A 24,146-nucleotide genomic window follows, 5' to 3' on the forward strand; every position below is an offset into this window, starting at 1 on the left:
TTTATTCAATTCTGTAATTACGTAAGGCTCCAATTACTCGATTCCAATTTGTTAATGGATATTTCGACTAAACAAGCGGTATTACCCATTATGGGCCCTGTTCTTCACCATTATCAGTTTTATTTTCGCTTTTCGAACAATCGCTATCTCAAGGACCGTTGGTGTTTAATTAGACAAACAACTCTGCGCATTTAACGCATATTAATTTTCAACTACTCCAAGCTCGTCGTTTCACTCTTGTGAACTTTGAACCCAGCGGCATAGTCCAAATTATCATGGTTTTGCTGGCTTGTTATCATCTGATATCATTTCATCGCCCCCGCACCGACGTACTTGACTCTATATGGCAATATTCGCGCATTGATTTCTCAGATTTCAATCAATGTGTTTTTTGTCTTTGGTTCTGCCTTTCGAATTCTGTGTGGTTCAGTCGAGTGATTTCATTTTTCGGCAGCGGTAACCATTAAAATCAACGACCAATTGGCCCAGCATTAAACGGTACATCTATATATATACAGATAAATACTATATTCTGAGCGGAACGTGTAATAAAAAGATAGCCAGCTGTGAAATTAAATGTTATTTCCAAGATAGCCGGCAAACAAATACTAATCGACGAAATTGGAAACGTAGAATCTGCAACTGACAAGGCAGTCAAATACAATTGTTTCAGTCGAATGGCAATTTAATTGCTAAAAATATTTAGCATTCAATTTAAATGAACAAGCATTTATTGGTCTTATTTACCTGTGTTATTTATTCAAGTGCTTTAAATACTCCAAAGTTGAGTGTGTGTTGATTCTGGCGTTTTTGTGTGCTTATTGGTAAGCTTTTCGGGTTTTTCACTGAATTAGGATTGTCAACAACTTTACGTGGCGTTGTCATGCGGTTGCTTAGAAAGCAAATCTAAATACAGATAAGTTGCTTACATTTATCAGGTATTTTTAAAGTAATTTTGTTTATTTTGAATTCACACACATATGGTCTAATGCTGTGCTTAGTTACTTGGAATTTATTTATTTAACCGCGGATATTTTCAAACAGAAATCATGACTAAGAGAGCTAATAATCCAGATTATTAAGACGTAACCATTTTATATGGATAACATAAATAGTAAAATTAAGAAAAATAGCTTAAGATCCTAATAATTAGCTAGACATTTAATAAACATCAATATATTTTATATCTTATTAACTACAAATCTACACAGATTTCACTTTCAACTTATATATGGTCTGTTAATTTGCTAGTTTTAAACTTAGGACAGACAAATTAGGTTCCCTGCCATTTTGGTCCTTTCTGAGCATTGTGCACCTATTGAAGCTCATTATCTTTTGTTGTTTGCCGAAGCTCCTGTTTTCCCCCAGAAAATGTTTTTTTTTCACCCTCCCTGTTTGCTTTTCCGAGGCCACAAAGACAAAATGGCAGTTGCAGTTAGACAATCGAGAGTGGCTTTAAACAGAGCAAGTGGACGAGTGCAACGAAGAGGTTTTCCTCCCCGAATGTTTTCCTTGTTTTGTCTGTGCATTTACGCTCATTTTCCCAGCCACACATCCCATTGACAGTGGCTGCTTTTCATTCAGTTTTTCACCCACTCATTAAATGGCGCGTTAAGCGAGAAGATGGCAAAAGTGAATGGTGGTAATGCTTTTTAAGCTGCTTAATTGTTGCCAAATACTTGCAGAATTCACTGCACTTAAAAAAAACTATAGTACTACTGGTACTAAATAAAAAATTTTAAAAGTTTTCTACGTGCAAATACTTTTAAATCCAAATACTTGGAGTAACTGGTAGCTTGTGCAGCTCATAAATCTCTGACCGCCGCCATTCAAATCGCCCAATTGATGGCGCTCAACAATGGCTGTCGATGCGAAGCCGCCTTCACTGTCTGCGGAAAAAAGGATTTTCCACATTTTCCATTGTGCTAGTCTGTCTGCTTGGCGAAGGAAATGGAGCAGGGTACATTCGCTCTCTGAAGCGGCAATGACAACTATGGCAGCCAATCTATGCTGGTTGTCAGTCTCGTCTTAGAGAAAGTAGGGTCAGATGTACCAGATTATAACCAATTTTCTGATTAACTCTTACTAACTCTCTAAGAGCCATAAGTTATTACCCTGTTTTAATTTTTGTTTTCTCATGTGGCTTCTCAAATCAAATAAGTCAAATAAAATTAATGAGCGTAATCAGGCAATGTTGCAAGTACACTATGAATATTCGCCCATCCGCTTGTCTTTCATATAAATTGACGGAATAAAGGCCATTCATGGAAATTGTGTGCCCACTCGATGCCTTTGTTTTGTAGTTTATGCGCCAGACAATTGCATTGCACCCCAGTCGGGATCGTGCTCCTTCGCACAATGGTCTTGCCAAGGAGCCCCTTCATTGTATTAATAACTTGATGCCGCCTGAATTGAAAGCAAATTTTCTAATCCTTCGTTGCAGCCCAGGATGGCTGAAATCAGTGGAAGTTGCCAGCCGCGTCTGCAGCTATATATATTCTTGTGCCTGCTGGCGTCGGTGTTTGCTTCATTACCGGAGGAACTGAGAGGAGTTGCAGGACCTGAATCGAGAATGGATGTTCTAGGACTCTCGCCGGGACAAAGAGTCCTGGCTGCAGTGCCTGCGTCAGGTGAGCTTCGTTAGTCATCAGTGCTGCAAGTCTGATTGTCTCTGCAAGACGTTGAGTGTAGCATTTAAGGAATTTCAATTCAATTTGAACATAACATTAAATATTTAGTACTGAAAGGAATACCATATATACTAAACTGAATATCATTATTATTGCACAAGTTGATGCCATTTTGTGAAAGGATTTAAATGTTTATACAGTAATCGCACAACACTATGTGATATTTTCAATCTTGCCAGCACTGTCCTCCGTTTGGGACTCTATATCTCTCTTGGTTTTCCAATTAGCGTTGTTTATCACGCATACGCACTGTGGTCTGCGCTGGAGTGCCAGGTGGAGTGGGAATTCTAGGGCGGGGAGTACTCCAAGTGGGAATGTCAACGCATTCTTAATTGGTATTTCGCTTTCCACCTTCACTTAGTTGCGCCTGTTCGCAATCTGCGCTTTTCCCATTCGGATTCCTATTCCGCTGAGAACCCGAAAATAACTCAAGTGTCACTGCCTCTAAGCTCACCACGACTCTTCAAGAAGCTGAGAACTAAGCGACGGGGAGCAAAAATGGGGCAACAAGGGGCTGAGGGGGCGTTTTGGGGACAGCAAGACAGTCAAGAGCAGCTGCAGCGAAACGTAGGCACTCAACCGAGCATGAATGCCACTGAAATGTGGACGCTGGCTAAGTAGCAAATGGAATATTTATGAAATACATTTCTCAGCGAAGCTATACTCAAATCAAAGTACGCCTTAGTTTTTATTCAATTCTTAAAACTTATATAAAGTCGCTTAGCGAAATACTTTCAGCACATTTTTAGCCAGTTTCTCTGGTCAATATTCTTTATTTAAATGGTACTAAAGGATCATTTTTAGATGCATTCTACCAATGAATAATATTTCTCTAAGCATCGTACTCAACTCCGTCAGCTTCTGTTAATTTACTGCTACAAATCACTTTGAACACTTAATCTCTCAGCTAATATTTATATACTTTTTTGCCACTTGTAGCTAGTCAACACTGTAGTTTTATCACTTGCCGAGCGTTTTGTGTGACACTATTATCCCTCTTCTTTTTTCCCACTTTCTAGTCATTCTTCTCCTTTCTCCTTGTTTTTTCCGCTGCTGGCAGTCGACAATCGCTATATCCGCTTGTTGCCTGTTCCAGTTCCCTGAGGTTCTCCCATAGCCCCCATTACTGGCCCGCATCCTCAATTCCTTGCCGCCCCCAGCAAATAGTTACCGCCTGAAGCGTTTCCGTTGCAACCAGCGTTGCAAGCGGAATTTGATGTCGCTGGTGTCATTTGTCACGCTTTGTCGCTGCCGTCGTTTGTTTGTTTACCGATGCGTTGCTTCTGGTTGCCACTGCTGTTGTTGCTCCTCTTGTTGTCAACACAGATGAACACAGGTGCACTTAAAGAAATGCTGCCCAGTTTGCATGCCAATTTAATAAATATAGGTACACAAATTACTCTTTTAAGTTGGAAGAAGGCATTTCAAATTATGTTTTCCTAAATTAAGACTTACATTACATAGCATGGTCACACTGCAATTTAAAAAACGCATTACAAGGTATCAAATGTATGTTATGTAATAGAATAATAAAGATAAACTGATTATTATGCTGAAATGTGATATTACGCTATAATAATAATATAATTTTTTTAATAATTTAAGGACTCGGATAGTTTCCTCGTTTTATAAGAATTTATAAGAAGCTTTTCGATACGTCGTGACGTTGCTCAATCTTTTTAGAGCTTGATCATGCAGATGCCTTTTTGAAGAACCCAAAGTGGATATTTAGTTTCAAAACTAAAAGATTTTCAAGTGGCGATAAATTCTTTGAGTTTTATGACTGTGTACTTTTTTGGTTTCTCACCGCCTGAACGCGGGCGCGCGTGTGTGTGAGTGTGGGCCAAGTTTATTCTTGGCATCATTAAGCGCCGACATCAACACTTAACACATATTGTTCCACTGGCCGTGCTCCTCCTTGACACCGCCTGCTCGACCTCTTCCTTTTTCAGCTGCCACTCCACACAATTGAGGATAAGTAGTGCCAAATGCCGGGGAAGCCATTAAAATGCAAATTTCTAGTGGTCACGTGATGATGCTGCAATTCAACTTGGCCCACATAAACAGCCAGCGAACACAAACAGGCCGCGAACAGCCAAGAACGACCGACTGACACTAACTCAACAGCAGAGGCACTGCATCATCGGCGACTTTCGCTTTTACAAAAAGTGGAAAAAGGGCAAAAGAAACGTTGTCCTTACTTTGTTTTGGCCTTTCCTCTTTCGTTTTCCCATTTCGCCGCTTTCCATTTGCCCATCTGACATTTTGGGTCAGTTGTCGCATTTGTTTTCCGCTTGCTGTTGTGTTTTTCATCCGCTTTTCGGCCAACTTTCAACTTTAAAATGTGTGATTTATTGCCGAGATGCCGCGGCGAACTTTTTTCGGTGCGTTTAACATGGCGTATGATTAACGTCAACGCGGCGTATGCGTAACGCGCAATTCTGGGGAAATGGCAGCAGCACTTAGCGACAGCTCAAAGCAGCGGAAAAAACGAAACGAAACGAAAAGTTCTTGGCCAAAGCGATTCGAAACTGCAGTTCAAAATTAGTTTCGAGTGACAAGCGCGTAATTCGTACACAAGTTAATTAAATAAGTTTGCAGTCGCAATGCGAACCGAGGTGGAAAACTACTTCTAATGAAATCCCCAGGAATGAAAAAGAAACGATAAGTTTATGAGAAAAATCTCTTCAAAAATAGTGAATTGCTTTTAAGAAAATATATTAATTGCACAGAACCTTTTTAAAAGTTTGAGAAACTAACTAAGATTATTATTGGAAAAGAAAAACAAGTTTTCCCCTTTTTTTCGCTGTTAAAAGCCCAAGTATTTGTAGCATTGAAACGGAAATTTGAGAGTCATTTAAAGCTCAATGGCATTTGCTCAATAAAAAGAACCCCTTTCAGACACTTTCGTCAATCATCGGCACTTTCCTTCATTTTCCCAGGTGATTGCTAAACAATTTGATTCTGTTCGTTTGGCTTGATGATTGGGCAGAAGAATTGTTCTCGTAAATGTTCAATTGATTGCCAGCTGCCATCGACATAATGGCATTCGAGCCCAAAAATTGTCTAATGACTGCACTCCGAGACGCTTATCAAAGATTCATGTGCGCATTTGCCAATCACCTGCAGAGCGGATCGCATTTCCCCCGCCCGCTTTTCCCATTTCCTTTGCCATTTTCCTGTTTTCTGTGGCGATTGCACTTAACTGACAGTAAGTAGCTAGTTGAACTCAAACAAAATGCTTAGCGCACAATCTGAGAACAAAACAGCACTCGAGGAGGCTTCAGATACTCGAGTACTTTGGGGTTTTCGGGTGGAGGCTTGGTGCTTTCGAGTGTTTTAAAATTAAATTTCTTGCTTAGTCAGACACTTGAAGAATTGGATGGAGTTAAACTGGGAAAAATTACGTAATAATCTCTAAAATTTAGAATTTAATTGAGTATTTTAATCGAAATCTATCACAACTCTATTAAAAAAGGTTGATTCATTTTTAAAAATAATCATTGGGCTTAATTAAACTTTAACTTTAAGAACAGATTAGTATTTAAAATTTATAAATTAATATTTATTGAGTTATATAAATTTCAACCCACTACTATTAGAATTAATTATTATTTCTAAGACCCTTTTCTGAATTTGGAATATAAATAACTTATTTTAGATTTTTTAATATAGTTTTATATTTTTTAATAAAAGCTTGCCGTTTTTTCTTGTGATTGCAGGACGCACGAGTTTTTTGCTGTACCAATTAGCTTTGGCAATAAATTCAGCCGCCGGCTTGGAATCGCCGACCATGCAGGAAGTGGAGGTGGTCGATGTGGTGGAGACCCAGGAGCAGTTCCTGCCGGCGAGCCCGGATCCCAACTGGCTGGCCGCCATGGCGAATGAGTTTCAGGTGAGCCGCGCCTCTTAGCCTTGGTCCCGAAATCGGAAAGCCAGATAACTCCTGCCAACATAAATCACGCTGTTGTTGCTGCTTAACTTTTTGGATGGTGTTTTTTTTTTAACTTGGCGCCGGATATCTGTCAGAGCCTGTCTGCATTTGGGTTGAGGGTGTCCTTTCTGGTGGAGTTGTGTAGGATTCGGAGGAGCGTCTTCAGGCACGTGACCGCATGGTGGTCACGCTCCACCGCCGCCGGATTTCATTTACAGCCAGCAGGCACGGCACGTCGCTGCCAAGGATTGAAAACAATCAGGGAGCAGCTAAGGATTTATCAGTCCCGTCAACTGCCATCGAAACGAAGGGCAATAACCGATTAAGCTCGGAGCCAAGTGCATCATTCGGTTTGGGATCACACCCACTCCAAATAATTGCTGCGGATTATACATCTTGACGGGCATTGAAGTTTCAATTTTGTAAACGATTTTAATGGTTAATAAGGTGGTATAAAATGTTAGATATCCATATTATGGATTTTCGAACTGATTAAAATTTTAAATCCTCTTTATTATGTATTATCATCCTCTATATACCATTCTATATACATGGTGTGGTCAAAAAGTTAGCTTTGCATTTAATTGAGATCCTCTGGAACAACTTTTCGCACTCAATTTTAAGGAGGATATCCGTCGGACTCCCAAGAAGCAGTTTGATAGAAAATTCATATTTTCCCGTAATAATCACATCATCAACTTGTCCGAAATTGCCTCAAAGCAATAACCAATTTTGCTGACCGAGATTGCAGCTACATAAGTCTGAAATAGCCTGTATTAAAGCATGCATCGAAAGTTTCCCATTAGCACTTGCATAAAAAGATGGTATCTCTTGCATAGCCAGCACTGGTCTATTTTCGAGCATATATTTTTCAAGGGTTTTGGCCAAAAAATTTAAATATCTGCTATGCAGCCCCCTCTGGGAACTTGGACTTCGGAGTCGATTTTGGTCACCCCAACTCCGATCCTTTTTTGGTATTGCATTTTCCGTTGTTGCCGCTGGTGTGGCTTCTGTTTTGGCTGGTTTGCTCGCTTTGAGACATCTGCTTTCAATTTCGCAGATTGTCTCGCACAAATAAATGCAAATTTTATGCAAAACAAGCGACACTGATAGTGGTAGATGTATGGTTTGGAGCCAAAGAGCAGGGAAGTTTGTTTCGTTTTTTAGTTCGTACTGATACTACTGGTCTATTTTCGAGCATATATTTTTCAAGGGTTTTGGCCAAAAAATTTAAATATCTGCTATGCAGCCCCCTCTGGGAACTTGGACTTCGGAGTCGATTTTGGTCACCCCAACTCCGATCCTTTTTTGGTATTGCATTTTCCGTTGTTGCCGCTGGTGTGGCTTCTGTTTTGGCTGGTTTGCTCGCTTTGAGACATCTGCTTTCAATTTCGCAGATTGTCTCGCACAAATAAATGCAAATTTTATGCAAAACAAGCGACACTGATAGTGGTAGATGTATGGTTTGGAGCCAAAGAGCAGGGAAGTTTGTTTCGTTTTTTAGTTCGTACTGATAAGCGTTTGGCTGCTTGAAATTACGGTATTTCATATTCGTAAGGCACCACCATATGGTCATTGCATGCATTTGTAGTCTCTCTAAATTTGATATAATATATGGATAATATTCCAAATTGGACATGTTCAACATTACATTACCTAACAAGAGTTCGTTAAATTTCTAAAAATGTACATTTTAGAACTTATCGTTTGAGTAACAATTGTGCCATAGAATTGTTTTTTCTATCCAGACAGCTTTTGCTTGAATATTCTTAATAAATATTGGTTGCAGACTTAAAATATATAAATGAAATAAATTTAAATGAATTGTTTATGAATTTATTTAGACATCTTTCCAAGATTTCAAAGTCCTTTGGATTTCTGTTTAAATTTGTTGTGTCAAAGTTACACGATTTCATCTTGAAGTTGCAGCCCGTGTAGAAATATTTTTTCTGTTTTAAATTCCATTCACAGTCTTGAGCTTTAGACTCTTAAGTATACAAGGCTTTATTATTTCTAACTAGCTTGGATACTTTTGAGAAGCCAAAACCACTGTTCATTAGGCTGTTGGAGGAAGCCCATCCAATCCGACTGCAACCACCGTGCCAAGTTTGCTTCTGAGGCCGAGAGAAGTAAAAAACAACGAGAGAATGTCCACTGGGGATTACTTTGCTTAATTCAACTGCAAATGAAAATTGTTTGTTCTGTAAATTCAATCTCTTGGTGTCTTGTTGACGTTGTCATTACGCCGATGTCTGGCTCAGCCGTTTGTCGGAGGCCCTGGGCCCTCGCTTGGCACCTCGCCAGCACCCCCGACCTCGGCAACAGCCAGCTCCCACACCTAGCCCCAGCATTTCCAGTGAGTTCATCAAAGCGTAATCTGCACAAAATGGCGTCACTTCCTCAGCCGGAGCGTCCTGGGGAAAAAACAAGACGGAAATGGCCGGGAACTTTAAGGCTAACTATGCTGGGGACTCTCTAAGCATCCGAGGCAGGCTCAAAAAACCCCTCCTCGCTCACCTAATGGAGTCATAATTCTTCAGCTCGTTAGCAATACATGCAACGTAAATATGCTTGCGCCGAAAAGTATGCCAGGCATTTCTTTTCGTCCTTTCCACGTTTTTAAGGACCATACCCTGCAGGCATTCTAATCGGTTGTGCCGGGGCTGGCCGATGGCCTTGTAACAGTCAGAGGAGCTCAGTATGGGAGATTAATTGATTTTAAAGGGGTGTTCGGAATAGGAAGGGGAGTTTGAATTTTGCGGATTTTTAAAAAAGGAAAATAACATAATTTTGTTGTTATAACCTTGCCCTCATATAGAGATTGTTTAGATATTTATTTATTTTGAATTTTTATATAAATGATTAATTTATTATTAAACAAATGGTTTATTGCATGCAAAAAACATCCTTTTACTTAGTATGGCATTTAAGTTATAGACGACTGCCCGAAGCCGTATTTTTCGTGTATGAAATTTGATGAATTTAATAAATATTTCTATTTCGATGCCATCAATCAATTGAAGTAAAAATGCCTGGCCAAAAAACACATATACATTTACCGCTAGAGGGTATCCTTTAGCTTTAAATTCTCAAAAGCTACCTCCATCAATTTGTTTGCCATATTCCCTTAGGCGACTTCCCTTTCGCATCTGTGTTTGCAGCGGTGTGCGTGTGTGTGTGTAGGGTGTGTGCTTTCCATGGTATGTGTGTGTCCGTCGGTGTTAAACCTTTTCGCCTTTCGGGAAGCCGTGGGCGGTGGGCGTGGTTCAACAGAGAAGCCGCCTTGGCAGTGGCCGCTGGCCTGACAAGTTGCTTAATTGAAAAGTGTTTTGTTTGGCATGCCTAAGGCAAGGCCATACACTTGTACACTAAGAAAAATTGGAGACTCCAATAACTTAACTTTACATATCTATTGAGAATTTGATAAGATAATTATGACTGTATTGAGTTCGCAGTCTCTTAGTTACAGAAATCACTTTGGTTCTGGTAACACAAAGTTTTCCCTTATGAGTGTATATTGCATTATTTTTTTTACTATAAGTGTAAACTATATTTTGACCTAGATAAACATGATATGCGTATATTTTCTTTTATTTTGTGTTTTACCTAAAAGAAAGCGAATTTTGCAAGTGCTTTTTAGCTTTTAGGACCTTTGCCCCAACTGCTGATTTGGCAACTTTTACGTTCAATAATTTGCTGCTTATTTATGCGCTTGCTTTAAACCCGGCCGAAAAAGCAACAAAGGACTTCCGCTTCTTTTTGCTCCCCCAAAGATCCTTCAAGGATTCTGTGATTACGCATGGGGTGGAGAAAAACTGCCGCATATTTATCACTTTCCTACTTTTTATTGCTTCCTCTTTCGCATGTCGCCGCCCTCCCTCGCTGTCATAAATAATTATGTTATTTTAGATACTGTATCTTTTTTTTTGGCCTTCTCGCGTTGAGTCGAGATAAATTGTGGCAATAATTATCGCACATTTTTCAACGACTCTCAGCATGAATTCGGCGACAGTTTTCGTAATTAAGTCGACATGGTGACTTAATGACGCTGCCACGCCCACTCGCATGATAACTCGGCACTTATGTTTATGGCTTTTATGTATTTTTAATTAACTTTGATGCTGATTTGGCAGATGCTTACGAGGCCTTGCAGCCAGTCAAATTAACTTAATCAAAAGCAACACTCAACTTTGTCTGGAAGATCCCTCAAGGACCTTCCGTTTTCAGTCTGTGTTTTGGGCCAGCTCGCTCCTTTGTGTCTCAAGTGTTTGTCTGTCTAATTGGTAAATTTAATTAGCCGGCCACCGGTCACCTGTTTGTGCTAAGTTCTCCTCGCTGCAGTGTGAAATTCCACTTTATGCTCAAATTTAATAAGCACGCTGCCAGATTTCGACCAGCTGCATAACATTTACAGACCCACGATCCTGGGGCAAACTCTGCCGTTCGTCCTTGCCTCGCAAAACGGAACTTTAGTTTACCTTTTGCTTTAACTCTGACGTTAACGGAAATGCAACACTCTCTCGGCCGACGTGCCACGCCCCCGTTTGGCGCCCCAGCCAGTCAACTGAGGCCATTCCAGGTGGTTTGATAGTGAAGTTTATATTGAAAACAGTTTGAAATTGTAAGCTCTAGTTATGCTATTAGTTTTCCTTATTTAATTTCCAAAAAATCTAAAAATAACATTTATCTTTGTAAAAATTAATATATATATATGCATTTATCTTGTGATTGCGATTAAGATTTGCATGAATTATTAAATTAATTAGATGACATATACTGACATTCTATTTTCCCCAAAAACCCTATATAATTATATTTTATTGATTTTAAAACAATAATTGAAGGCGGTAAACTTTGACATCGCCCCTCGTTGCCCATAAAATATATAACATGGCTAAACTGCTTTGGAGCTGTTTACTGCAGTTTTCAATTAAGTTGCCAATGTCCCTCTGCCGGCAATTTCCCTGTTCCTCAAGCTGAAACTCATCCAGGTTGCTGCTTCCCTTTTTAATTAGTTGACAAACTTGCACATTTTTATCGCCGCCCGTTCGTTGTACCTGTGCTAACTCGTCCCGGTTAGCACATCTCCTTCCATTTGGACGTCACTCTCTTATTAATTTCATTTTGCACTTGTAATTGCCAGTATATATCGCATCGCATCGCTCATACGCAGCGTTGCACCGGAAATTAATTTCCGTGCGCTTTGGCAAAGAAGGGGAAGAAGAAGAAATCGGACTGTCGAGTTGATTGCTTAACAATGTCAAGAGCAGCGGGGAAATAAGCAGGAGATAGATAAAATATACTTAGAAAAATTTGAATTGGTGTTTTACAGATTTAAAAAAACTAATATAAAAATCGGGGATTTATAGCACTTAAATCCAACTACTTAAGCTATTTTAGATCTTGCTTATTCTTGTTTTTCCAATTTTATAACTACCAAATGTATCCTATGGCCCATTTGTTTTCTAATTAGGATTCTCAATAATAATCGAATACTGATTATATTTTCGTATAATTTTTGTACCTTTTTTTAGTGTACTTGTTGATGTTCTGATCATCTGGTATACAATCCAGTTTCGATTCCCTACTAGCACTAGTAACCGGAAATCTGTAATAATAATCTTGTCGCTTTGATTTCAGAGTGTGCCTGTGTACGAGACCTTTCCGGCGGACTTGCAGAACTGGCTGATGGATGGCTATGGGATCAGTGCCACGGATTTCTACCACAGCTGGAGCAGAGCAGGATTTGGCAGCAGGAGCAGCTCCCGCACCCAGCTGATCTGTACGGCAGATGGCCAGTGCTACGAGGTCAACAAAATCGTCACTGCATGCTGTCCATTCTGAGCATCCAATAAAGGCATTGAAAACAATCGAGAGGAAATCATAAATTTGTGGCACACACGCAGCACGCAGAGAGTCATCGATTGACAGGCAGTTCCGGCATTGTCCGCAATGAGACCATTAAATACCGACGCTCCTGTGGCCGACCACGTGGTCAATGGTCGATAGTCGTTGGCCGGTGCATCTGGCCAACAGATTGGGGGAATGTACAGGGAATGGGGTCCGTAATCGAAAACGGAAGCTGCCAACTGCAATGGTCCCTCTGTCCGTTAAGCATTTTTTGCGGCACGAGTAGTTCAGTTAACTAACGGAGATTTTCCGTCATGCGAGCTGGTTTATTTTTTAAGTTTTTTTTTCAGATTTTACAATAGCACCCATGAAAGGAAAATATCTTTATCAGTAAGAGAATGTATATATATGTATTTTGGATTCACAGCAAGTTTAAAGAATTAAAAAAAATTTAAGGTCCATATTTAAAATTTTAAATGTAATTTGTAGAGATGGGTTTTTCAAAATTTTGAAAATAAGTTTTGAAAATAAGAAAAGTTTACATTTTTATTTAAATAACTTGTTTTTATTAATATTTCATTTGTGGCATAACTTCATTATTGATATATGTTCCTTACACCCTTAAACCATATAAAACCTAATACAATTTTGTTTGCCATAGCCATGCACACCTTAACAAATAGAAATTGATTTAGATTTAATGCTTCTTAGAGCCCACGCTCTTCTAAAATTGATGCCGTCTTTTTCCTTAAATAGGACTCATATACAAAATTATAACCATTTTAGCTTAAGTCAAGGGTATTACCACGTCGACTCTATTTGTATGTTTTCCACTCCCTTAGAGCTTTGAGCTCTTTATGCGTGTCTGCAATCAGCGACAACGAATGTTTCCATGTACGAAACGCGTGCCAAAAACAAAAGGAAGGGAAAAATGCAACAGCAAAAGCCGGAAAAGCGACGACAACAACAACGGGCTGCATCAGGAGGCAAAATCAACATGCAACAGCGAAAACGAGCAGCGGCAACAAATGTCAGTTATTTTCACATTGCTCTCATTTTGCCCTCGCCACCCATACTCCAATATTATTTTCTTTTTTTCGCATTTCATGCCCGAGACGAGACTTTTATTTCGCATCCCATAGTCGGCAATTGTTTCGCTAGTAAACAATGTGATTTTCAGCGTGAAATTTCATTCAATCGGCTGGGGTATATGACCATATCTGGCCATAACCCCTGTTAGCCCCTCTATACCACAGTTACCAACTCATTCGACGGCCTTTGGTGGGCAATTTGTGTGTGCGAAAAAGTGTATGGCCCAAAAAAGATGTCGAGGTGCCTTTTTGTTTCGATATATCCTTTTTTATTGCAACTATTTGAGCGAGTGAAATGCTTTTTATGCATATATTGTTCGAGGATTTGCTGCCTTTTTCTGCGCAAAATTGCTTTTAATTGATCAAATTGTTTAAATATACGGCATGCATATATGCAAATACGTATATGTGTTCTATGGATTCATGCTTCCTTTTTTTTATTGTTTTAGTATTTCAATTAAGGTTGTAACATTTTTTGTTTAGTTATTTATACTGCATAAATAAAAGAAAACGTATAAAAAATATGTTTGATGGAGTATGCACGTTTGACAATGTTATTATTATTTTTTTGGGATAATTATTAAAATGGATTTATGGGGTTATCATATTTAAACTACTTGATGCGATGAGTTCTATAAAATCGAAAAGTTAATAGTATTTTCGCATTTATATTTATGGAAATAAGAACTTATTTTATCAGTGCTTTTTTTACTCTTCGCATATAAAGTGATGAAGATGTTAAATTGATTTTATTGTACTTTTTCATACTCTATGGTTGTTCAAATTAAAGCTAAAAAATAAAAATAACGGAAGCAAACGAGTGGACAAAATGGATCAGCGTTTAAGTATCAGCGGTGATTAAGAACAAGTTTTTAAGTGCTGCAAAAAGAAATCAAATAAAAAATGCAGTCCAAAACTATAGAATAAAGTAGAACAGAACTATGTGCTTACCTAATATTTTAATATTTAAGATGTGCAATGGAAATTTAATTAAATTGTATTATTGACTAAATCCTTATCACATTTCTTCAGCCCTCTATCCTTTTGTATGTGCAACTTAAGAAATAATATAAAAATTTTTCATTAAGAGTTTTGCAAATAGCTTATAGGCCATGGAGTGGAAATACCATATCCAATGCCAACGCAGTTCTTTATTCAAACTGCGCTGCAATTTAATTAAAGACACATACCGATTCAAATGAAACACATATAAATACGTGAGGAGGCAGGCACTACCGAAAATATTCGCGAGCATAAATGCCAGCGATTTTCCGGCATTCATTCGCAGCCTCCCCGTGTTGCAACCCGCCCCCCCCACCGCCCCTCTTCCCAATGGCTTTAAAACTTAGCACGGGGCGCCAGTAGGAAAATGTTGGCTCAAAGCTTCCCGAATCTGGCCATTATGGCAATCTGTCTGAGTGCCCCACCCACCCATAGATCCGCCATATTTCCGCCCACACACGGCGGAATGCATATAGGTAATGCATGTAAACGATATTGCTTCACTCAACTGTCAGAGGGGCATTAAATAATATTTTACGCCGGGGAGACGCTGGGTGGCATCAACGTGGCCTGTGACATTTCTGACTGCAGGCTGCCCGGGAAACCAAAAAAGCCGCACCATGGCAACTTTTGCCGAATGGCAAATGGCAGACAGACGGACAGGCAGGCATAGATGTCATATGCAGAATTATGTAACACGAGCGGTATTTAATTTTTTAAGCAAACTAACATGTCCTGCCAGCTTTTGGCATCATCTGCATTCAGCATTTAGCATGTGTGCATAAATAGTTGCATCCTTTGCGGTTGCAGCTCTTCTATGGGTTTGATTACATCTGGTAGCCTAGACCCCGTTTATGGCTTAAAAGCTTGGCTTTCAAGTGAGTTTGGCTTATAGTTTTTCCACTTTTTCCTGTTAAAGCCCATTTGAAAGGCACTCAATTTGAGTCTTTAGTACGGGGCCTTTAAAGCTTTTAGGCTTACGCTTTTTACTATCAACCTGCATTCGAGTAACTACCATTATATTTATTTTACCAAACGAAATCCATGGAAACTTTGTAGTTTTACTTAATATGCATCGCCTTTCTTTTAGGCAAAGTAAAGATATACCTTTCCATTACAACTAATATTCATCAGCAATTTGATAGCTGACTAAATTTATAAGCAATGCATTGGAAAAGCACTTAGATGTGAAATTTGAGTAGTTTGCTAGACCTTTCCTTTTATGTTGGTCAACAAAAGCCCAAAAGGCGTCGTCCCTTTGGGAAGTTTTTCTATGCTGATGACACGAAAGACGTGTCCAAAATGCGGGCTTCAATAATTTGAGGTAAGTTTATTATGCAGATAAACAAAATGGGCTCCTGATTTTGGCTGACTCAGCATTGAGTTTTTCCATACCACACATGGATACGGGGATAGCCCAGAGCCTTTTGGGCCAATGGTCAACAATTGCCGGCAATCATCTAGGCAGTTACCTTATTACAACAACAATGGGCCAAAATGGAGTGGCTGGGAAAAACGTTGGCCATAACGGGAGTTATCTGACTGTAAATACATAATCTGCCATCAAAGTTGGCTGACTAGATGGCCCAAAGTGAACCCGTCGACGTTGCAGCTTCCTGGTTCCCAAAAGATTTGAGACGGCTTTTGCACCTTGAATACGGATTTGCTTTTATTGCCGCATCTTCCTGTTGCCCACTTCTGTGCACTGCAAAAAAAACAAAGTATTTGATACAAATATATAGGAAATATCTAAATAAAAAAATACAAACTTTTAGAGAAAGGTTTCAGTTCTAAAATTTCGAGCAAATATATCTTACTATTTTGGGTGATTTTATGACTATATATTTCGAAAGTTGTATTGTTGATACTTTAGTGAACATCTTTTTTTTCAGTGTGGCTTCCTGCTTGCGTATTTTTTTGTTGTGCTTTCCGCTTTTAGGGTTAAGCAGGTGCTTTATAAACCAAGCATCCAGGTGGGCGGCCTCGAACGGTAAATAAGGACAAATACCACGTAATGGGCAACCTGTGCGTGGCTGAAGCCCCATCGAGAAAAACTAGAGGGACAGAATCCCTTTATTCCAGGACCAGAAGCAGGACGCTGGTAGGCTGTAAAATTTTCACCTTTAAATGGGTCCCCCAAGCGCAATCAAACGACTCTTGTCAGTCGCATTTGTTATGTTTTCGAGGTGAAGACGGCAACGTGTCGCCCAAATATTGCTTCCATATTCATAATTACTTAAGCGGCGTGGTGATGTCAAGTCTGCCGACATCTTTACTGGGTCGTGAAATATTTATTAAGTGGCCAGAGTGGAGTGGAGTTGAAAATACTTTTCCCATAAATTTGACGCTATTGCGTTGCCTTGGATTTCGCATTCAAAGCAAAGTTCTTATGGCTTATTAAGGTCGAAAGTTTGCGATAGTTTCGGCTATGCGAAAGCTTGTTTTAAGAGGCGATTAGCTTGTGCGTTCAACTTTATAAATTAAATGAAAGTTTAAAGTTTTTAATTGCACAAATGTAATTAGATTACGGTTAGAATTCACATCTCATCCTATTTAATTACTATTAAATATAAGAATATGTGAAACTAATGCTCTTCCAATTTCACTACAAATGTTCAGATCATTTTAAATGTAAATTTTGTTATAATAATTTTATAAAATTAGAAGAATTTTAATAAAATATTTAAATACCTCTTTATTATGTTATATTACTATTTATTTTTGTTTATACCAAACTAAATGTGAAAATAATTATAAAATCTGCAGATATTTTTAAGAATTATCTGAGTATATTTTTTTTAATTATGTTTTGTACATTCAACAAAACTCAAGTAACACACCGTTCAACTGGTCAAATATCAACTATGACCCACCACAAAGCAAATATAAATTGCCTGGCGTAATCCAAACCAGCACAACCACTACCAACAACAGCACAGGCCACCAAAATCACATAATTCATACATGTGTATATATGATTTAGAGAGCACACATGAAAGACAAACAGAAAACATGGAGGAACTAGAGGGTAAGCCCGGCCGACATATTGAAATTCATAACTACATACAGAAACCAATTACAATATCAATTTAAAAGGGATTAAAATGGCCCGGCCGGAGGCTTAAGCGGCCACCCAACGCCACTCGCCATCTAAACTGCCGCTCCTGTTCGTTCTCCATGGTCAGAAGATGGCATACTTTGTGGCGTATTTAAGATTTGTTCCCTTGTAAAATTTGTGAAATTGCAAATTGTATTTGCCTGAGCCGTGGCGAAACCCACGCAGGGAGCCCAAAACTTTTAAATTAAATTCTGAGCTAGCAGATTTTCGTAATAAATAACGAGTCTTACACGAGCATAATCAGCCATAATGCCATTGTGTAATGTCAAGATACACTGTATTCAACCAATACCGGGGCGGAACTCTTAACAAGTGGCGAATTCTTTGCGATTCGGTGTGTATTTTTGCATAATTTATCTACCCTGCTTGTTAAATCAGAAATGCTGTACACAAAGAAGCGCAATTTATGCGAGAGTATTGCCGTCCGTATACTGGACCAGGCCAAGATGCAAATTGGCTAAGTAAAGATGCCGATAAAGTGCAGTATTCTGGTGTGCAAATAGACTAAAAACATAAACTGCAGACGAGGCTAAGCAGCTCTAATGCATTAAATTTAAACGCTCGACTAAGCGGTTTAATTTGGAAAGTAGCAAAAAGCTTCGCCAATCTTTCATCGGTCCAAGAATTCACGTCCTGCCCCTCCTCGACCACGTCCATTCATCGATTCGTCCATCCATCATGTCTATCAATGGTCTTAGCCATGAGACAGATAAATCAGTTAAGCATCGTCATGTCAAGTTAACAGGCGATTACAAGGGCTTTACCTGACCAGATACGCAGCTTAAGACCATTGCGAGAGGTCAGCAGGGTTTAAGAGGATGTTTCAGTGAACCAATCGCCCTGTTACGTATAATATGCAATAGTTGCTTAAACATAATGTTGGCCTTTTTCATTGCAGAAAAGAAGCACAAATTTAAAAGTGGTATACTCCCAATTAACTTAAGTAGATATGTACTTGTAATCAGAAGCGAGAGCCATGTATCACATTAGCTGGCGATTACAAAAGGACGTCTGCATGCGAATATACACCGATATTTGATAACCAATCGAGTGTGGGCGACGCAACAAGAGGATATAACGCAGGACACGAAGGATGGAAGCCTGCAGACCTCGGCTTGTTGATAAAAGAAATTAAACAGACAGCGCTGGAATAAAAGGGAAAACACAGAGGCAAAGGAGCATTAAGCCCACAAGACAATTGACAATGGGTGGGCCTGAAAATGGTTCAGGGATTCGAAGAGGGGTGTCCTTTTGGCAGGGGATCTGTGGCATTTGTCTCGACTGTCTCGTTGACATGACGTTGCGCGAATTGTGCGCCACGATTGCTGTTGTGCGTTCTGTAGGCTGTGTTTTTGGTTTGCGAGTCGTCTGCCAACAAAGTGAGCAACACGCGCCGATGATTATGTTGCCGCTGACAACGACAACAACCACGGGAACAGCAGCAACACCTAAAGCAACAGCAACACCAAAAGCAACATCAGCAACAGACTTCTCCGAAAACGAGTGCCGTTTTCGGAGTCCTGTTGGCGGCAAATGTCTTGTGGCACGAAGCTTTTCATTGACTAAAAGTGACGCATGCGCAATTGCGTCAGCCAACTTGGACTCCGATTTGAATTCAGTCCTCCGTCCTCAGTTTCAGTTCGTTTTTGTCACTCGTTTGTGCTGCACAGCACACGCGTCGTATGAGCGATATCACCTGGTCTTCTAAGACTGTTTTATTGGATTTTGGCGCAAGAAGGCAAAAAAGCCGGCTAAAGTTTCCCTCGTGGGTGTGTGTGCGTGTGTTGCCGGAAATACTTTGAGCAATCCAAACGACAAAAGGCGAAAAAAAAGATAGAAACCAAAACAAAAGTCTAAGCAAATTAACTTGGCCCATTCGTTGTATTGCGAGCATTGTTCTAGTGGTTATATTATGTTTGGGGTTTTTTGCCCAGCCCTCCTGCCAGCACGAAAGTAGGTTAATTGACGTGTGTTGTGGGCGTATCTACAAGGAAAATAATAAAAAAAAGCGTACCTACGAGTAGAAAAACAAATACACGAGCAGCCAGTGAAGTGGTCAATTGCCACTGCCAGGGGCCTCTGAACCCCCTCGATAAATCAAAAGTGTGGGCAGAAAGTGCGGCTAATTTAAGGTATGTCGTTGAATATTTTATTATGTCAAAATATAATAATGCTAAAAATACAAGTTTAATCAACACTGACCGCAGTGTTAATGCGTTTATTTTGACGTTTGTGCCATTGGCTTAAAATAAATCTACATAATGTGGCAATAGCAGAGGTTCAATGCACTAGCAAATATCTATTGTTTTTGAATTTTGTGCTGATTATTTGTTTCCACGTTGGCCAATTTTAATTAGTTTGTGCACTGAGCAAGCATCGATTAATAGGTAATATATAACCCTAAAAAAATATGAAGCACAAGTGTGGAAGTAATTTTAAACGAACGTCATTGTTTTATTGTTTAAAAAGCTAGCATATTAAAGCGATAAGCTTCCAATTAAAAGTTAATGGGATCTAGTGTTAAATATTTGTATTAATGTGATGTATTTAACATTTTTTTTACCAAGTTTATTACTCTCATGTGGTATGAGTTCTCAACTATATGAGATAAATAGTTTCTTTTGTTATTATAATGCGGTAATTTATGTATTTCTTTTGATAAAAATAAAAATGCGGTATATTTTTTCAAATTACCCATCGAAAAAAAGTTTCGCATGCCAGTGCGACAATTGACACTGCAGCAAACAGAAAAAAAGGACATAATGCAAAGGGGAATAACATTGCGTAAACAAAAATAAACATATGCAAAATAAACTTCAAACAAATGTTGCCGCACCGAGTTTTGGGCCATCAAAACAAACACAAAACACAGAAAAAGGATAAAAACAGAAAAAAATTAAACCGAAGTGAGCAACGCGGGGAAGTGGGTTCATGGTCGGTTGCGAATCGGTGCCTTAGAGGCAACTTTGTTGCACAAAATTTATTAATTTTTTTGTTCGCCAAGTGCGTGCTTGTGTGTGTGTGTGCGGTGTGTGTAGGGTGTGTGTCAAATTTAAAAGCATTCTTGCCAGTTGCCTTTGGACGGACGATGTCCTGGCAGCTGCCTTTTTGTTTTATTATTTTGCGGAAGCTGCGAACCAACATTTATAAAAAGGTTTTTCTTGCTCGTCCTGCTACGTGAGCCATGCACACACAAACGCAACAACACACACACACAACAAACATGCCCACACCCACAGACGCACATTGCTGTGCATTACCGTTATTTTATGACGGAAGTACATTTAAGCAGATTTTTTCTCACAGAACTCCCGCTCCCTTCAACCGAACTGGAAAAAAGGGCTGCCAAAAATGTAAAAAAAAATTGGGAAACCGAGGAAATTTAAATATTTTCTTTTACGCTGTGCTTTTCATTTGCCAGTCTCGCTAAAATTTATGACCAACAAAATTGGAATATTCCCCAAAACAACAGTAGCAACAATAAAGCCAAGACAAAGTTCGCTTCGATGGCCGTAAAAAATAAGAAACCTTTACGAAGCGTTTCGATGAAAAATAACCATTCAGAATTTGAATCAAGTAAAATAACATTGAAATACTCAATTAAATAAACAACTTAATACTGAAAATATAGAAACAGAAACCTTATAGGTTTCATGATTAGTTTTTAATGTTATGGTTAAATGATTTATTATGCTTTTAATTTGAAAACAGAATGTTTGATAGCATATCATAAAATGTATATAAAGCCATTCCGCAAATTGAACTGGAGAAGTTATGAATATGATAAGCATCATAAACCAAATACTTTTCAAATGCACTCCGCCACACCCAAGGCACATATTATATTAATTGAAATTTAATACAATTACCAGGCGAATGTGTGGAAAGCCAAGTGAAAGTCGGCAGCCAAAACACACATAAATTCAAGCCACACACACACACGCATTCCATGTTGGTAAGGCAAGGAGATTTCTTGCCAAGTAAGTGACTCAATAAATAAATTTAAAATAAAATAATAATAAAATAAACTTTTTGCCTTGCTGTTGCGGCCTTGGGGGACTGATTGTTGCTTTCTCAAGGTAGATTTGCGTTGGCAGGCTCTCCCCGTCGAAGGATCTGAAAAATACTGTAGCCGTAATAAACAACACTTGATCGAGGGGACGGGGGCACAAAGTTAAGTGTGTTTTACTGGGGCACGCGAAATAAATTTTAGGAATTTAACAAGATGAACGAGAATAGCAGGAGACAATTCTTGTTCTTAATAAGATGTTGTTGAAATAGAAACTTAAGTAACATGCTATATCAATAAACCAAGTAGTAGAGTATTTCACACCAACTGCCAATTTAAATCCCCGACTTTTCGCTTATTTTTCATGAGCCACTTTAAGCTGTGAATTACACCAAGCCAAGTATTATGATCTGATCTGAGTGTCGAGGGTCGTAAAGCGGAATACTCAAGAATACGAACTTGAATTTGCACAGCATTAGCACAGAGCATCTAGAAAACAAAGACTGGGTGGGATGGGCGTAGCTCGCGCTTTTATTAAGTAAGTGAGCTATTCAAAATCAAAGCAGCGGAAAAATCCGCATCGCCCAGGGGCGAACGGTGTGGCAAAATGTGTCCGCCGATTGTCAGGCAAATGTCAAGCTCAAGCTGCAGGCGGCTTTCAGCTTGTCTCACGTCTCGTTTCGGGCCCTATTCCGCATTTCCCGCAGATTTTCCCAGTACCAACACCAACACCAGCAGCAGAAGCAGGCACTTGCACCTGCACCTGAACCTGCACCTGCAACAATGTGCAGACATTTATGGCACCAGATGCCGCCGGCAGCAGGCAAATGCCTTGCCATCCTTGAGTGGCATTGCGATGGCATTTCCATGGCATTTCCGTGGTGCGTTTGCCGGAGCGATGAAAGCGCATTAGCTTTGTCATTTATCGTTGCATACAATGCGCCATCTTTGTTGCCAATTCGAAAGGGCAGGACGAGTGAAAGCTTTAAAGTGCACACAATCAGAGTTAAAGCCTGTATTTTTAAGTTAAGGCTAACTTTGACCTTACCCCTTTGTCTCTGGGGCAATTTACATCTGAATAGAGTAAATTATACAGTGGGGTATTTCATGATTTTTATGAACAGAGCTTTAGCTTATTCATATGGTTTAAAAATGTAAAAAAAATGTGATTTACAATATTAAAAGTCTATAAGATCTGTAGAGGCTATTATCGGCTTATTGCTATAGCTTTAAATCATCAGTTAATAGCCAACAATTATGCAGACTAATTGTAGCTGCCATGTTTGTTTTCAACTGTGTTTTAAGGATTAAATTCATTTAATTTCTGTAAAATTGGTTCAGCTTACCCCCACTGTCCGCATTAAGCGCATCTGCTATTATTTTCAATATGCATTGTATGGCGTTTCTTTGTGTCGTCGCCGTTGATGATGTGTGCTGGCATATTTTGCTTATCAAAGTGCCACGGACAGACATCGACCGTAGAGAATGTTGGTTTTGGCCATCGGAAAATGTCAAGGCTTCACATGCTTCGTTAGCTGCGTTTTCATAATGCATCAAGGCAATTGGCTGCAGGCTAGCCCTAATTAAAGGCTTGAATTTTCACTTTTCATGCATTCTAATACATTTTGTATGGACAAACGGACTACCACCACCCTTACACATTTTCACCTGTCGCCCCTTTGTGCATAAAAAGTGTGAGCAATTTCATTGTGTGGAAAATTCGCTTGCTCACAGGAGACGGTGGGTGGGGCAGAAAAAACACGTGCATAATTTAAAAATGCATGCATCACTCATACGCAGCGTTGCACGCTCCTTGTGGGCAGATATTCCGTGCCAGGCGGCCAAGGTAACAATGGAAAGGTCGCAGTGTCGACGTTGCCAGAGTTTGTCTGCCATTTTGTTAGCTTTTGGTTTTCCATTTTTAGTTTAGTCATTGTTTGCTTTTAAACTCTCTCTTTTTTTCTGAACGGTTGCTTAGCTTCTGGGATTGGTGTGGGATTTATAGAAATGTGTCAATTTTTGGTTTGCACAAAGTTTTGATATGACTATAAATCATTTCAAGTTGATGGAGTGGGCAACAGCCGGAGGTGTGTGGCAAATAGTTGAGGCTATTATTTGTTTCTGGTTGCAATTAAAGTTGAATTTGAAAATAAATCATCTTCTTGATGATTTTTCCGTGAATTATTTAAATCCAAGAGCTCTCTTTGGTTGGTCAACTTATCTTGCTAAAAAATTCTTTAATCCTCTTTTTGAACAAAGCCCAAATCCTTTTCAATTGCCAACGAATCCCCGAGTGCCGCCTGACAATTAAAACGCCCCGAAAAATGGGAAATAAGAGTGGTTAGTGAGAGAACCCCACTTGAATGCAGCTAACCATGAAAGCGCGTTAAAAAAGCATTGCATGCACATGGCCGTTTTGTAGCCCCCAAAAACCCCACGACCCCATCAAATA

At 39.3% G+C, this 24,146-nt stretch overlaps 2 protein-coding genes across 5 annotated transcripts in view; both read left to right on the top strand.

Moving 5' to 3' along the window:
* Positions 1–391: 391 nt before the first annotated feature.
* Positions 392–12,494, top strand: LOC6738494. 4 transcript variants are annotated; one of them, XM_016171678.2, is made up of 4 exons: positions 392–498; positions 2,444–2,630; positions 6,413–6,585; positions 12,265–12,494. In XM_016171678.2, exons 2-4 carry the CDS (start codon positions 2,450–2,452, stop codon positions 12,466–12,468), a joined length of 558 nt encoding a protein of 185 aa, XP_016032341.1. In that variant the 5' UTR covers positions 392–498; positions 2,444–2,449; the 3' UTR covers positions 12,469–12,494. The 4 variants fall into 4 exon arrangements, with proteins under 4 accessions (XP_016032341.1, XP_016032340.1, XP_039149530.1 ...); XM_016171677.3 differs by lacking the exon at positions 392–498 and adding an exon at positions 581–824; XM_039293596.2 differs by lacking the exons at positions 392–498; positions 2,444–2,630 and adding an exon at positions 4,978–5,074.
* A 6,824-nt stretch (positions 12,495–19,318) lies between these two features.
* LOC6738495 (basic-leucine zipper transcription factor A) overlaps positions 19,319–24,146 on the top strand; it is a 51,477-nt gene continuing 46,649 nt past the window's right edge. The window contains exon 1 of the mRNA XM_016171679.3: positions 19,319–19,817. The gene's annotated coding sequence lies outside the window, so the exon portion shown is untranslated. The remainder of the gene's footprint in view (positions 19,818–24,146) is intronic.

Source organism: Drosophila simulans, chromosome 3L, assembly GCF_016746395.2.
Source record: "Drosophila simulans strain w501 chromosome 3L, Prin_Dsim_3.1, whole genome shotgun sequence".
In the NCBI taxonomy this organism is placed as follows: Eukaryota; Metazoa; Arthropoda; class Insecta; order Diptera; family Drosophilidae; genus Drosophila; species Drosophila simulans.

Excerpts from the sequence above, each read along its gene's own strand:
- LOC6738494 (XM_016171678.2), top strand. The coding sequence starts at position 2,450 with ATGGCTGAAATCAGTGGAAGTTGCCAGCCGCGTCTGCAGCTATATATA. Across the intron at positions 2,631-6,412 it reads GGCTGCAGTGCCTGCGTCAG|GACGCACGAGTTTTTTGCTG; the intron begins GTGAGCTTCGTT and ends TTGTGATTGCAG. Across the intron at positions 6,586-12,264 it reads CCATGGCGAATGAGTTTCAG|AGTGTGCCTGTGTACGAGAC; the intron begins GTGAGCCGCGCC and ends CTTTGATTTCAG.